The sequence below is a fragment of the Carlito syrichta genome, unplaced genomic scaffold (assembly GCF_000164805.1).
Source record: "Carlito syrichta isolate Samal-C Ts95f unplaced genomic scaffold, Tarsius_syrichta-2.0.1 Scaffold308155, whole genome shotgun sequence".
In the NCBI taxonomy this organism is placed as follows: Eukaryota; Metazoa; Chordata; class Mammalia; order Primates; family Tarsiidae; genus Carlito; species Carlito syrichta.
The window spans coordinates 1075308-1092023 of record NW_007252251.1 but is presented as its reverse complement, the minus strand read 5'-3'; the positions used below and the strand labels follow the sequence as shown (position 1 = coordinate 1092023).

General features: G+C 37.8%; 1 protein-coding gene across 1 annotated transcript in view; it reads right to left on the bottom strand.

The window, feature by feature from the left end:
* Positions 1-16716, bottom strand: part of RNF217 (ring finger protein 217) — a gene marked incomplete at its 5' end in the record, with an annotated part of 120644 nt that overhangs the window by 30100 nt on the left and 73828 nt on the right. Inside the window, one exon of the mRNA XM_021716084.1 lies at positions 8842-9075. Within this exon, the coding sequence (XP_021571759.1) occupies positions 8842-9075 (234 nt within the window). The remainder of the gene's footprint in view (positions 1-8841; positions 9076-16716) is intronic.

Sequence of the window (16716 nt, the reverse complement as noted above, 5' to 3'; positions counted from 1 at the left end):
TTAAATGAAGTTTTAAAAAACCCCAACACATCTAATTTACAACCAGTGGCTGAGATGGTATCACTACTTCCTAGATTATCATATTATGTTTACTAAATATTTCATCCTAATGACCATTTTACTGAGCATCATAACTAATGTGTAAACTCTTCCAAAGAGGCAGGCAGGGCTACAACACGTTTCAAGAATAAAGTTATCAAAGCTAGGATTCTCAATTAATTTGCCTCAGAATCCACAAAAGATAAAAGACCTTTATATTACATTTTTAACTTCTGAATCCCCTTAGTTTTTCCAGAAAGCGGTGCTACATTGAAATGACAAGTATAGCAAGCCACTTGACCTAATAAAATAGTATTTTCTCCTGATAATTCAACAAGACAAATAAGGAAACAGTCAACAAAATAAAAACAGTGTCCAAAACCAAAGAGCATCACAGATAATTATTTTGTTTTTCTTTAACTTTTAGATTCAAGGGGTACACATGTATATTCATTACATGGATATATCAGATAATTATTTTCGATGTCTGAATTCTAGGCATAGTTTTAAATAGATCACAAAACTCAAAGTATCAGACAACATCCACACATAAATGCAGTATTGCAAATCTAAGCGCTAATTCAGTTTTCCAAGAACAATTTGCTTTATTAGAACTTTGGATTAAACATATACTCAGTAATAAGACACATTTATCAACTAATTTGCCCGTTAAACAAATATTTATTTGGGCACCGTCAAGTAGCAGGAACTAATCGTACTGATTTTAGGCACTCAGAAAAGAATGAAAATACTTGTCTTGAAGGAATTTACTGGAGTCACACAAATATAAACCTAAAGAGCTATAAAGCCATGTAATAACTGCTAGCGTAGAAGTTTGGACAAGTAGGTGCCATGAGAAAGATGCTTCAGGGAAGGCTGGAAGGTAGGTGCTCGGAGTGAATGTAGCCTTGAACAATGAGCAGAATGTCAGAAGTACAAGTGATGAGGTCACACTTCAGGTGGAGGGTCCAGCCTGAACCATCACACTGACGCCCAAAAGCCCACAGTGCGTTGCAGAACAGCACGTGTTCTAATATAGCCTGAACAGAGACGTCGCCTCGATGAAGTGACATATAAAAAGGGTCCAATAAAGTTCTGACAATCCTGGCATATCTCCCAAAATATACTGTGGACCAGAAGCTCCTCAGATCCAACATGCAAAACTTATGACTGTCTGACTAAGGTGTGTACTAAAGAAACTAACCAAGATGGTAAATAGCTGAGAAATCTTGTAGCTATAAAAAGTTTCTGAAGAACTCAAGGTGATGATCTTCCTGAAGAGAAGATGTGAAGAAGTGTGAGGTGTTACAGAGAGGAGAGAAGGAGTCTTTGACGCACGGCTTCAAATGCTTCCAAGGAAGCACTGTCCGTTCCCTTTTAACATCACATCCTGAAGCCAGGGAGGTGGCCCTGGACAGAGATTCTCCCTAGGTCAAAATACAGCTTGACTTCTTGCCAGCCTCACGCTCCCTGAGCTGTCACTGCCTACTCGGGGCTCTGACCCTGCATGGAAATGCCAGTGACACGGTCTCCATGTGGCACTGCTCCCCTAAACATAGCCCAAGTTGGTTAAGTGATCTTGGCCTTAATTTCTCACAACACGGCTGAAACTAACTTGGAAACGGAGAGAAAAATTTTCCTAAAGGTTGGGTGCCAAACAAAAACCACAAAGGGTAACGGACACATGACAAGACAAGCTATATCAAGATACAGTATTTATTCCTATAAATAACCTTACTGACCTTCCTGAATACTGGTATTCAGGATCCTTTTACATACACAACACATTATTATGCAATACATTCACCTCAATACTAGCTTTTATGTTCAAGTGGAACGGCATGTCAGAACTTGAGAACGGGGCTTCTTTGAAGAGAATACTCTCTCCCTAATTTGATGATCACTGTTTCGTACCAGTCCATCCTGCTCCCACCACCTGGAAATACCCTTAAGCATTTATACACTCTTCCTCTAAATCCAGAAAGCCAGGTCCAGAGAAGCATTTGCCTATTTCTTGTCTGGGGACTCACTTCTTCCCTATGAATATAAAAGGTACTGGAAAATTCTGCCCTGACTTGTGTAGCTCAAACTCCTAGCCAGAAAAGTGTAGCATCGTCTGTTTTCAACAGGATGTCCTGTTCTAAACACAACACAATACAGCTAAAATCTCACAAGGGGTACCCACAGAAAGAAGCAGGAGGGTCATTTAATTACACGGTGTTCACACGGAAATGGGAATATTCTTTGTGAACAATAAGTGAAATAGATCTCAGCCTGAAGGTAGCAATGAATTCTTTAAGTCAGAGCTTTTTGAGAATAAAAAGAAATGACTCGATCAATAGCTAAACTCCCAAGAGACAAGATGATGAAGACGGGGGAAAAAAACCCGATATCAATATCAATATCAATTTTTGACAGTGGAAAGCCTTGATTATTATAATTATTATAGTTCTTCTAAGGTCAAATGTAGGCTAAAATATCAGATGAATCCCAATATTTGGCTGTAGTTAGAAGCTTAAGCATAAGCAAAAACTCTAAAAACAATCATGGCTAATTTATGTATCAAAAAAGCAAACAAAGGACAACTTTAGCAAAGCAACGCATTAGTAACTAAAGAAAGAAATTCACTCTAATAAAATCTGGTAGGCTTGCATCATTGCTGAATGTTATAAGTGTTTTCAAGGCTAACATATATAACACAAGCTTTGTTCAAATTGGCTTCTTTAAACCAGGCTAGACGACTTTATCTTTATCTCCCCCCATAAATCTATGCCAACAACAATAATTTAAGAAACTACACTTGTTTTCGGTTGGCTGCTGACAGGGATGATACATTAATCCCAAGAGAAATCAGTGTGTATCATAAGCTAACTTGACCTTGTGGAGGAGCTGAGATACAACCACATTCTCAATTTGTAAACACTGTCAACTTAACATGGTGCCAGGGAAAAACAGAACAAAGGTGCATGCTAATTAAGCTGTCATGAGAAAGCTTTAAACATTTTAACATATGGAAAACATTCTCAAATCATCGTTACCAGAAGGAAGGGTAAACACATTTCAAAGGACTCCAATTAGGAACAAACAGCCCATTGATTTGACTGTATTTTTAAAGGCCTCAGTAAAATTATTTTGTAACATCGGGAATATTTGTGTCTTACAAAACGTGATTTCTACCCAAAGCTTTTATAATTATAAGAGAGAAAAAAGAATATTAGAGAGATAAGGTAAGAACACAGATTTTTCTCTAGGACACTTTTCTTTTACCTTGTGATGCATCAAGGCACCGTTGGGGAAATCATCAAGGTTCAACTTCACGTTTGTGGAAAGAAGAGTGGGGATTATTATTAGTTTTGCCTCAAGGAAACCATCAAGAGAATGATCTCTCACATGGGAACATTCCCTGTGTCATATGCATGACATCAATTCTTACTCCCAACCAATATGAAAAGGGAAATCACTTCTTAGTCTATACTTGGGACGCGAAGGAAACCTAGAATCGCACCTACTTCAGTAAAACTCCTATGAGTAAAACAATAACTTTTAATCCTTTGTAAGTCTCTCCTCTTTTCCTTCTTTCCATGAAGAACTAGTCACTTTCCCTACCTCCTGAAGCACATTTTTTCATTTCTGTAAGTTCAAACCCCCTCCCCTGTGCCCAGTATTGATACTTCCACCAGATCACTCCTGAACTATGTTTTCTGGGCATTCCTTTGATGTCCCAAAGGATCTTCAAACTTAACACTACCAATATGTTCCAGACTGAATGCATTTTCCACTCCCCAAGCCCGCTCCTCTTCCTCCTCCAGGCACAGTCAATTTCACCCCTCCTTTCTACCCATCTACCACTCATCTCATCTTTTGTTCCATTTCTATTCTTTGTGACTCCCCCACTCCCTTCTCAATACCCAGGGGTCACTGCTCATGCAATCAACACAATTTTTAGCATGTGTTGAGCATACACTACATATCATACATAGTGCTAAGCACATTATTTGTGAGATCTTGTTTAGTCCTTACTATATTCTTATGACATAGGTACTATTATTATTCCCAGCTAAAGATGTAAAAACTGTACTCAAGGTTATAGAGCCAGCATGTGACAGACTGAGAGTTTAAATCTAGTTTAAAGCCAGTGCTCTGACTCCATATTTTCCACTTTGGTAAAATCAACATTTTAAGGCTTAGTTTAATGTATTTACTCTTAAATGAAGCTTTCCCAAACTCTCTTGTCCCTTCTTTTCCTATGTGCTAAGCTTTTTGGCATCTACATCTATTATAATACACATTATTATTTACACATTGGCCCATTTATTAATTCCATCAGCAGATGTATTTTGAATGCATACTACACAAGACATAGTGCTTGGCAGGGTTATCAGCAGCAAATGAAGCAAGCCTGGACCTAGACTTCCTAGAGACCACTTAGAGAGACTTTAAGCAAATAACCACACAAAAACATCATAAAATCCCAGATGATAATTACTATGGAGAAAACCTATGTATGTCTATTTCTAGGCATCACATGAGGACATTAGAGTCACAGTTACAATATTTTTAATTTCCCCACCATTAGCTTATTCTCTATATTGATACGCAGTTGGTGTTGCATTAATAAATTACAGAAACCGTTCAGGTTAGAAATTAGATTTCTAGTTGGAAACTGAAGTCAACCTTGTAGACATGGGATAGTAAGACTTTTTGGCATCATGATAAGAGTTGTGGGGAGAAGACAGAAATATTATGAATAAAAAAGTAAGACTAGACTTGGCCAAAGGCAAAGTTGTTTCAATTCAAGAATGAATTTGTTCTGTTTGATACAGTATTAGTTTGACAATGTTCAACAAAATGAATAGCATTATTTACTAAAATTTTAGCCAGAAAAGATGTGTCGAGTAAGAGCCTAGAAGGATGAATGAATACCTAAGAATTCTTGTTGCTACTTATTGATACTGTTTACCCTTTATCCAGTTTTTAAGTACAAACAATTTAACAAGTGGTCTTTACAAAAACCCATACAAACAAAACCCCTAAATATTATATTTTGGATCTCAAGCTTCATGTGAGAAGTACTCACTCAGCTATAAAATAACTAATATTTTTGAAACAATTTTAACTTACCATATTAAGTGCTTTTGAAACAACAGCAAAAGCCATAATAAATGCTTAAAGATATCTTGGATCAAGATACTGTAATTCAATGACTCAGAAAAGTATTAAAATAAACATTACTAGGACTTTATCAATAGATACAAAACTCATTTAAGGTTGTAAACAATATTATAAAGAAAAGTTAAATTGCTCAGAAATGTTAGACATTAGCAACCTTTCTTTTTCTGTTCCTTATGATATAATTTATTACATTTGAATACTTGAATTCACTCATCTCAAGGTTAAGATAAGCCATATCATTTTGGAAGTGGGTTTAGTTATTGGGGAGGGGGACACAGATTTTTTTTTTAATGTAAAAAGTAATTTATTCTATTTTGAGCTCTTACACAGTCAGGGAGAGTAACAGGCCTGCTGTGAAACAGATCACCCAAAATGGAGATAGTATCAAACTAGTGATCAAGGACTAACTCCTAAAAATAAATAAATAAAAAAGTAACTCTTACCAAGGATGACTTTAATTTGAAAAATAAATACAGTTACTGATTTACTATTTTCAATTTGACAATCTACCTGTGGTATAACTGTCAGGTAAAAGCATACATCTTTATAACTCAGTGGTCCCAAGTTAAAAAAGAAAAAAAAAAATCACAGAAAGTCAAGAAACATGAGAATAACTCAAGAAATACACAAATGAGCAAAAACATAAGGGAAAGAGGGCGGTGTAGTTTTGACTCGGTTAAAGAAACTAAGAGAAAACTGGTTTACGTGCAAAAATGCGCATCCTGGAAAGCCAGGTGTGAAAATTTAGAGTAGAAATCTCTATGGCTTGAATCTCCACTATTTCCTAAAAAAAAAAAAATGACATCTTGCAGTATTGATTTGTACTTTATGGCTCAGACACCTACCTCATCTGACTCCATTCCTTACTCACTCTAGTCTTTACTTAAATGAGTCTGAAAAACACGTGGACACAGCATAAGAAAAAAAAAATCCACATAATATTTCCCTTTCTGTAGCTACTTTAGACCTGGGTTTGTTACTATAAAATCCCCAGAGAAAATTTAACTGTAAGTCTGTGGCTTTGCTGAATCAAGTCCCCCAGTTAATATTTAGAAAATACTCACTGTTTGGGATAATAGCATTGTTGGTGGTACCTATTCATAGAGGGATAGCCAAACAAAGTCTGTGTGTCTCAAAACCAGGATTAAATCATTTGACACTGAATTTAAATATACCACAAAGTAAAAAATGTTCATCTGTTCACCAAAAAGCACAAAGATCTTGGTCTCAGTTTAGGATGCTAGATGCAGTCATGAATGTCACAGTTGGTTTGTTGGAGAACCCACGTCAGTGCTCTTCTTACCCATAATATCCAGACAGGTATGGGCATGTAAATCAAGGAATACCAGCGTAGAGCTGAGAGTTTAATGATGGAGAATGCTATATGTAGTAAAAATCATTGCTTCAGGAATTGTTTGAGTCATCCTAGGACTTTATACAACACAGCAGAGGGAGATTATTTATAGCTCTTCTGTTATAGATGTTCTCTTCTACAAGAGGAAAGAAGAGTAACAAAAATAATCCTCCTCAAATTCGGCAGTAGCTTTACTCTTGCTGAAGCTTGCTCCAGAGTTTTGCTTTACAGTATGTTGAAGTTTCTATCCCTCACCCACATCTGAAGATTTTAACTGCTTTATCATCAACGACATTTATTTTAAATGAAATTCCTCCTCAAAACAAATTTATTTTGCTTTGCTCATCAAAAGGAAACTATTGACCTTACTGGATTTAAGATCTGCGTTTCCTCCTTGTTTTCCTTCTTATTTACAATCCAACTGACAGATACTAGAGGAAGCCTGATCATTGAGATTATTCTCAATTATTTCCACTTTGATTGAATTTTATATACATGCTATAATTACCATAAATTCCAAAATTAGTATAGTCTGAGTTTATGTATACCTAATTCCAAGCATAATTCATACTAAATCAAATACCCTAATTTATAAAATGTTTTTCTAAAACTAGTAATTTCCTGTTAACATATAACAATATACAATAGGAATAAAAATAACTTAAAATAACCAAAGTAAATAAAAGTATTCTATTAGCATTAAGTCAGCATTCAGCATTACCGTAGGGCAATATTTTAGTTATACAAAATATTAAGTTGTAACCTCAAAAATGATACTTTTTACAGAAGGAAAAATAGTTGTTTTTTCCTAACAGTTACACCTCAAAGAGACTAGCCTGCACAAGAACTATATATAAAAACATTAACTATGAGAGTCAAACAGTTTCAAAGAGCAATTACTCCTTAAGAAGCCTGGACTAACCTAAAAGCACTGTAGCTCATCACTGCAATGTCAGAGGAAACTACTTGCTAAAACCATGGTCCCCTCAAAGCTACAGGATGAATAGTGGAGCCACCGCTGCTTCCAAATCACGCAGAACAGGGGCAAAAACTTACCCTAAATGGAAATGACTTCAAACAGCCTTTGAAATCACTTTATCCTGCCATTTTGCCATAATGACAAGGACGAAAACTACTGCCGCAGCCTCACTGGTTTTCTGCTTCACTGCTGTGTATTAGTTACTGGGTGAGGCTAAAAAAATTGCACAACAGTTGTTCGTGGTGGGCCTGGGACACTGGTGTGTCCTAAAGCTCTCCAGGCGACTATCATGTATAGTCCGAGCAGTGAATCGATACTCTGTGGCCATATGGTTGTCTTGGTTTCCCAGGCTGCAGTTCTGGCCTCCTGTGACAGCCTCTATGAACGATGCCGGAATGATCTGTCCCTAATGCCTACATAATTAAATCTATAAACTAATCTAATAAACTCCTGTACTCAGTGCACAAAATCCAACATGGCCTGCTCTTATCTGCCTGACCGGCCGCCACTCCCCTACTCTCTCCCACTAGCCCTAGAAACACTTGTTTTCAGCATGCCTGACCTTAGCTGCATGGCCTCGGCACTCACTCTTCCCTTGCTCTGAAACACTCCAAGTTTATCTGCTTGGAGAACTGCACCTCCTTGGGAAGCCATTCCTGACATCCTAGCTCATCCCACCTTCAAGTGTCCCCCAAACACCCTGCATATACAGTCGAGGCCTGCGTTTTGCTTTTCTACTCACACTGAGTTGCCATCCTAGAACTTATGTCTCTCTCTCTCTCCTTCAAAAGACTTTTTGAAGCAAGGACAATCACATTTGCTCTGTATCCCCCCAAACTTAGCACAATGCCTAGCATGTACTGGCATTCTATACTTGCTGAGTAAATGAATGAAGACCATTTTATCCCATTTTTACTTATCATAGACAGAGTCAGAGGACACTTTCATTGGGACCACTGAAAAAGTCAAATAAATAATAATAATAATAATAAAAGCCTTAGTATTTACTTAGCATTTGTCAATAGTAACGATTATTACTCTAAAGGTTAGTCTATTAAGAAGGTTACTAGAGAAATTTTCAACAAAGTTAAAGTCAAAGAAAAAGCTTTAATCAAATCCTCAAGAGTGCTATCGTCAGCTACCCCAAACTATACGTTTTTCAGAACCATAGTCCACATGTGCTCACCTTAGGCTCTGGTAAGGGAAGGAAGCCCCCTTAATGCCCACCACAAGTTGGCCTAATTTGGCTGTTTCCACCATGTGACATTTAACCCACAATTCTGGTGAACGTGCTTACTTTGTATTTGCTTTCTGATCTGGATGGGGTGGGTATATGTCCTTTTTTCTTGAAGGTTGTAAAGTGCTTGCACTGAGGACATGGTTTGGTGCTGGAATCAATACGGCCAAGTTCCAGGAAGTACTTATACTTGATGGAGTCTTCATGCGTTAAGTTATAGACAACAGTTGTTTCTTCTAAGAATTCAAAACACTCTGTGATAGGGCATTTGATTTCTACTTGGCCAAGTTGTACCTGTGTGAAAGAGCAGAGGGAAGAAGAAGAAAAAAAGGCCACTGGTTAGTTTTTTTTTTTTTTCTTTTCTGTATATGGTGTTGCTTTTTCAAAAAAAATTACAGTGTTTAAGTCTTCTCCGATCATTACATTTGTGAACGGAACTGGACCTAAGCCACAGGCTCACCAAGATGTGAACTACCAACCCATCCCTCTGGAAACCACAGAATGAGACAGCATTCAGATGACGTGCCAGCTGCAGGAACTGCAGGGTGAGATAGCATTTGAATGACGTGCCAAATAAAAAGTGTTTCAGATTTTTCAATCTTATTACTTCTGCACTAAACTTTGGGCACATTTTACTACTTTAGAAGGACAAAAGAGATTTTGAAAAGTATGCTATCTGGTAGTTTACAAATGTTAGCAAAAACAACTATTTTCCCTGACCCTTTAAAAACATAAAGTAAGTAGTTCCTATGTTATCAGAATCACAGGAACAAGCAGAAAATCAAACCAGCTACAATAGATAAGAGCTGGCTGCTACCGAGCTACTTTACAAAATTAAATGTATTCAAAGGACCATGAAGGTAGATTGGGAGAAAAGAGAGAACATATCAGAATGTTCTCGTGTGGCATATGGTTTAAGATACGCGATGTGGCTTGCCTTAAGATTACAGTAAAAGATTAAAGCATGAAGTGTGAATACAATTCATTTTTAAGAGATGAAAATAAACTACTTTGAGATAAGGAGCAGCTGGGGTGTTATCCATAAGCAGTGAACGATAACTCTTCATATACATGGCATCATAATATCTTTTGTCATCCTAACGTAGCAAAGGGAGGCACTGAAAACTCCAAATGGCAAACAACGCAAAACCCTTTCTTTCTCACTTGGGTGAATTCGACATTCTAAGAAATCAAAGCACATCCACCTACATGAGAAGAGTATACTATGAAGAGCCAGGTAGGAGTGGGAGAAAGCCACACAGTTGGGAAAAGAAAAGCATCAACACAAAGAGTTCTCAAAAACAAGCCCAGGACAACCTCTGTGGAAAACAGTGTGGTGATTCCTAAAAGTCTAAATATTGACCTTCCATACGACCCAGAAATCCCCCTTCTGTGAATATACCCAGAGGAACTCAAATCACTCTATAAAAAAAGATACCTGCACATGCATGCTTATTGCAGCATTATTCACAATAGCAAAAACACGGAACCAACCATGCTGCCCATCTAAAGTGTATGGATAAGCATGGTACATATACGTGATAGAATATTATGCGGCCATAAAGGACAAAATTATGAACGTCACAGCAACTTGGATGGATTTAAAGTTTGTGATACTCAGTGATCTATTACAGAAACAAAGAACTGAATATCATATGTTCTCTCATGGTGGACCCTGAACAATTATCATACAAGAAAAGAGCTGGCCGTAGTGGGAAACTGCCAGGGGCAGGGGGCAGCACATTTCATCAATAAGTTACCCGATCTCAAACCAGGTGAAGTGGGGATCAAAGTGAGGCTCAAACTTTACCAGTACAATGACCATGTGTATACCTAATCCTGAATTGTACCCCACACCTTTAAAATAAATTATAAAAAACAAAAACCTAATTCATCATAGCTTTTAGCTTTGCTGCTTATCTGGTACAAGCTTGGGGAGAAGTAGTTAAGAAGTTAGAGACGGAAGAATTCACAGAAATGACATGTTTGATACCAGTAAGAAACAGGAGCTAAACTGAAAACAAAAGGGAAACATTTGACTTTGGATAAGCCTTCTTACTAGAACTGACCTGCTGAAAGTATAAACTGCTGTATAATATTATGCTACCATTGTGCAAAACATGGTCCAAGGAGGTCTTCAAAAATATTTGCCCAAGCAGTTTTCCTGCTTTTTGGATGGGTCTGCTCACAGTCATAATGAGTCCTTAGGAGATTTTTATGTGGGTTAAAAACCTCTGTGTCACAGAATAAAAACCTGGATTAATGAAGTATATGATTTAAACACTTAAAAAAGATGAAATGCTCCTTCCTTTAACATTCTGTTGACATTTATTAAGCCTGATTCTGAGGCAGGTACTGTGTTACATGCTGAAGTTTTGTGGGTGCCTGTCAGTAAAGAGGTGACCATGAAAACAGGGTGTCAGGGAGGAGATGGGGGAAGCACGGTGACCACAGACTTGGAAGGTTCAGAAGAAGCTTCTTGGTATGAGTGAGGTCTCAAGTGAGATCCTGAGACTAGTACCACATGGTCGGACACGGGTAAAGGTGTTCCAAGCAGACAGAAGAAGCAATAGAGGCAAAGGCCTGGAGGGAAGAGAACAGAGTATACAGGCACACCCCAAGTGGATGGTCTTGTGTAGTGCCCACACGTATACACATCAGGACTTAAAGATCACAGCTTTTGGGGAAGGAGGCTGAAGATGAGCAGAAAGACTGAACCACGGAGTGTGAGTATGGAAAGATGGGGCTGTACAGATGAACTTGGACTGGAACTCAAGAGCAGAGCATGCGAGTCTGGACTTTTTTCTTATAAAAAATAGAAAAGCATTTATCAGCACATGAAAGACAGTTGCTTTTCATTCCACACAAAAAGGAGCTCACTCGGGCCACCTCGGGAAACTTTTGTTTACTGGGGACAGTACACTTTAGTGGTTAAGAGTCTGACTCCCGTGTCAGTGTTTGAATTCAGCCTTCCTCGCCTATGAGTTTTGTTTTCCAACGGCATAAATGATAACGGAAGCAGCAATTTCACAGACACCCGAGGAGAGATGACTATGGAAATAAAATGTAGTTTAGGGACTAGAACAATCCAAGGCAGCTCAAGGGGAAGGGCTGTCTTGCTACTCCTTCAGCACCGGGTGTTCATTACTTGATCACACTGATATACCATCCAACATTCAGTCAAGCACTGTGCCTTCTACCTCAGAGTTTCTCAAATCTGTTGGCGAACTTGTTTCACTTCCAAAGTACGTACTGCTTCCTCTTGTTTTCATTCTTCCTGCATTTACTATTCCGTATCTTCTTTTCTTTCTCAGAGCTCCAAAATTCCTACCCTTCTACACTGATCCAATGATCGTTTTTTTAAATCCCATATTGTATTTCACCCACAGAAGCAATCAGATGCATATTCCCACCACCAACTCTACCAATCTACACCTGTCTTTTTTGTTTTCCTTCCTTATAGGACTGTATCTACTTGCAAGACAACTGAAAGTGTTTACAGAGAATTCAAGTTTCCTGGCCCACTCAAGACCTTCAGAACTGGAACAAGTATTCAAACAATCCTTTCAATTACTCATACTAGCAATACCCTCTTTTACATAATATGGGGTAACTCATGACCTATGCAATCTCTTGGCTTCTACATATACTGTATATATCTTTTTCAGAATAATTTTTAAAAAGATCATTAGCAAACAAGTATTCATGATTAAGCAAAGTGCATTTATTTATGTATACAAAAAGAGATGTATGAGATTATCTTAAGAATGCATTTTAAAAACACATTTTAAGCCGGGCTCGGTGGCTCAGCCTGTAATCCCGTGCCTTTGGGAGGCTGAGGTGAGTGGATTGCCTGAGCCTGCGGGTTCGAGACCCGCCTGGGCAGCAAGACCTCCTCTCTACAATAAACCAAAAAATCAGCCGGGCATGGTAACACACGCCTGCAGTTCTGGCTACTTGGAAGGCTGAGGTGGAAGGATCGCCGGAGCCCAGCAGGTTGAGGCTGCGGTGGCCGGGAGCGGCCACTGCACTCCAGTCTGGGCGACAGAGTGAGACTCCAACTCAAAATAAACAAACACATTTTAATACCTCAAAAGTCAGAATTTTAAGCAATAGTTGCTAGCATTGTGCCATGGTTTAATTTGTAGTGTTTTGCTTTTACTTTCTTGGTGGCATATAACCCAATACTGCATCCTACAATTGATCACACATTAGATTTCAATGAAATGGGGCTTTTATGGGTTAGGCACTGTGAGGAACTTCTGGAGAGATGAGAAAACAGAAACACAGGGCTTCTACTGGAGAAAATGAATAATAAACAAGTAAATAAACAAGGCAGACTGTAACCAGTATTATGAAAGAATTACACATCAGGGAAGACGACCGCTAAAGAAGTGACTGAGAACTAAAGGACCCATCATGCAGAGAACGTGGGGTAGAGACTGCGAAGGAAACAAGAACCTTGGCCCCAGGACAGAAGGTACCTGATATACCTGTGTTCATAGCACTGAACGGAGTGACCAAAACATATACTAAGAGAGGGAGAGAATGGGATGAGATGAAGCTGGAGATCAGGCAGGAGACAGATCACACAGGCCTTGCTGGCCATATTCAAGAAATCTGGATTGTATTCTAACATTCAATATGAATCACTGGTTTTAAGAGGAGGGTTGACATGCCCTGATCTACAGCTTACAAAATCGTTTAGGCTCTTCTTGAAGAAAGGACGGTAGAGGATCAAAAGTGAAGCTTGAGGGAAGAGGCACAGCCTGGATTGCAGCTGGTCTTTTCACCAGCAACATCTGGCTGCTGCAGCTGTCCAGGCAGTAGAGAACAGAAGACTGAATTACATTGCAAGAGGTAGCCAGTTACGGGGTGCATTTTGGAAGGGAATCAATAGGATTTTTTAAACTGATAAATAAAGATTGTATATACTTATGGGACACAGCATGATGTTTTAAAATATACTGAAGAATAATTAAATCAAGCTAATAAATATACGCATTACCTCACATACATTTTTTAATGGCTAGAAAACTTAAAAATCTATTCTCTGTAATTTTTATGCTTACAGCACATTGTAAATGATAGTCACCATGTTGTACAATAATCTCTTGAACAAATTGCTCTTGTCTAACTAAATTGCTATTGTTTTGACCAACACCTCCCCAATCCATCTCTCTCCCCAAGCCCCTGTTAATCACCATTCTAAGGCTTGGACTTTCTAAGATTACACATAAAAGTGAGATCATGTGGTATATGTCTTTCTGTACCTGGACTATTCCATTCAACACAAGGTCTTTGAGGCTCATTTACGTTGTTGCAAATGACAAGATTTCCTTCTTTAAGACTTAACAGTATTCCACTGTATACTTACACCACATTTTCTTGATTCATTCATGAATCAGTGGACATTTAGGTTGTTTGTCTTAAGTGAAAAATGCTGCAATGAATATGGGAGTGTCCATATCTCTTTAACACACTAACTGCATTTACTTTGGATATGTATGCAGTAGTGGAATTGCTGGAATATATGGTAGTTATATTTTTAATTTTTTGAGGATCACCATCTTGCTTTCGATAACGTCTCTACTAGTGCATATTCCTACCAAAAATGTACAAAGTTTCCCTTTTCTCCACATTCTCCCCAATACCGATCTTTCACCTTTTTGAGAATTAGCCATCCTAACAGGTGTGAGGTTCTCATGGTAGCTTTAATTAGCATTTCCCTAGTGATTAGTGATGTTGACCATTCTTTTCATATACCTGTTGCTATTTGTATTCCCTTTGCGTGAAACTTACGGGATTTGGTGACTGGCTAGACACTGGGGATGAAGTGAAGGAGGATATCAAGGATTATTTTTAGTTTTTTGACTTGAACAGCTTGATGACTAGTGGACATTACTCACTGAGAAGTTTTTAATAAAACATATAGTTTACATGATATTTTCTGAAAATGTTTCACTGCAATTTTTCTACAGTAATAAGAACAAAGATTATCAATACATGCAGAAAAAATATGCTGAGCTCTTACCATATGACAGGCAATATAAAAGGCCCAAAATGTAAACTAGATTAAGCCACAAATCCTGCCTTCATGGAACTTGAGAATGTAGTATTGATAGTCTCTTATAGCACCCTAGGATTTGATGGTACAGATTCATATAGTATTTACCCAATGTTTCAAAAACACTTTTTATTTGGAATAATTATAAACATATGCAAAAGGTGGAAGATTGGTATTAAAAATCCTTAATTCCCCACTCTCCAGTTTAAACAACTGTCAACCTATAGTCAATCTTGTTTCTTTTGCGTCCTGACTCACATGACCCACCCATATTATTTGGAAGCAAATAAAAGAATCATGCCATTTTATTCATAAATATTTCAGCATGGATCTAAAAAAAAAAGAAGACTTTTAAAAAACCATAACCACAACACCATCTATCTCCCCAAATGTCAATTTTGTAGTATCAAGTTAATACTTTAAATGACATGTCATCTAACTTCCGATTACAGAATTTTATGTACTTAATATACTTAAAGATATTTTCCAGTTCTGTGTGTTCAGTGCTATGACCACTATTTATATAACTGAGAAATACGCTCTCCAATTCTTCTGAACAAAAATATGTCCATGCTTGTAAGAAAAAAATTGCTTAACTCTAAAACAATTTACAAGGCATTAGTAAGAGACACTATTATCCACTTAACACTCAAGTTAGATGGCTAATTTGCCACACGGGAGAACTCAAAAGTAATTTAATGACTCAGGTGAAGGAAACCTCTGGAAAAGTGGCAGATTAATTAATTAAATCCTCCAAAGAAAAGGACTAAAAAAAGGATAAATCTTGGGCCTCAAAGCTCAATTTACCAAATGTATGGTTTATGACTTTGATCTTGGTTTTATACTTTGGTCATGATACTTTACACGGTGCTTTGGTTTTTTGTTCACCTGCTGCCAGGGGATTTCAGAATTCCTCTGTCCAGAAAAATGAAAATATGTTAACCACAGAGGAGAAAACAATACTATAACAAAAGCAGTAACAATAATCACGAAACATATACAGCACCCACAACATGCAAAGCACAGTCCCAAGTACTCTGTGTGAATTAGCTGCTTCATGGAGCACCATATATAGGCAGATTCATTTCAGCCCCACTGAGGTCCCCATGACTTTGCTCATCAGTGATTCTAAAAAGGTGGCTGCTCTACTGACACATGCTTTTTTGTTTCTTTAGCAGCTACTATGGGGTCCAGTGCTAGATGCCTTTGAATTAAAAAAAAATTGATGAAAAACATCAAGCCAAAAATTCCAGAAGTTCTCTCAACTCTAAGCAAGATAAATACAGTACAAAGAAAACCACACGTAGGCACATCAAATGAAAGCGCCAAAAATCAAACACCCAGTAACAAAAACACAACCAAGGAAAAAGGCATATTCCCACATAGAAAACTTCAGCCTTGGGTGCGTCTTGATGGCAAGTTGTTGCTTCTAAGCTCCCCAGTTTATGGTATCTTGATATAGCAGCTAAGATAATACTCTTGATCTAGCAAAATAAAGTGGTAAAACTTTTTCTACCAAATAGAAGACTAGTCATAAAGCTACAGGAATTATAATAGTATTATATTGGCACAGGACGAATAATAGGTCAAGGGAACAGAACAGGGTACAGACCAAAACCACCTACACATGGATGCTGGAAGTAGTAACACTACAGGGCAGTGGGGAGAATGGATTTTTCAAATTAACTCTGCGGAGTCACTTTACGGTCCATTAAAAACAATCAGTCTTGATTACTACTTCAAACCAGGTAGACTGTAGCTATAAATATGAAAGGTGAAATAATAAAGTTTCTAGAGACAATCAAGAAGAGTATCTTCATGACTTTGGAGAATGGAAAGAATTCTTACACAACACTAAAAACACCATG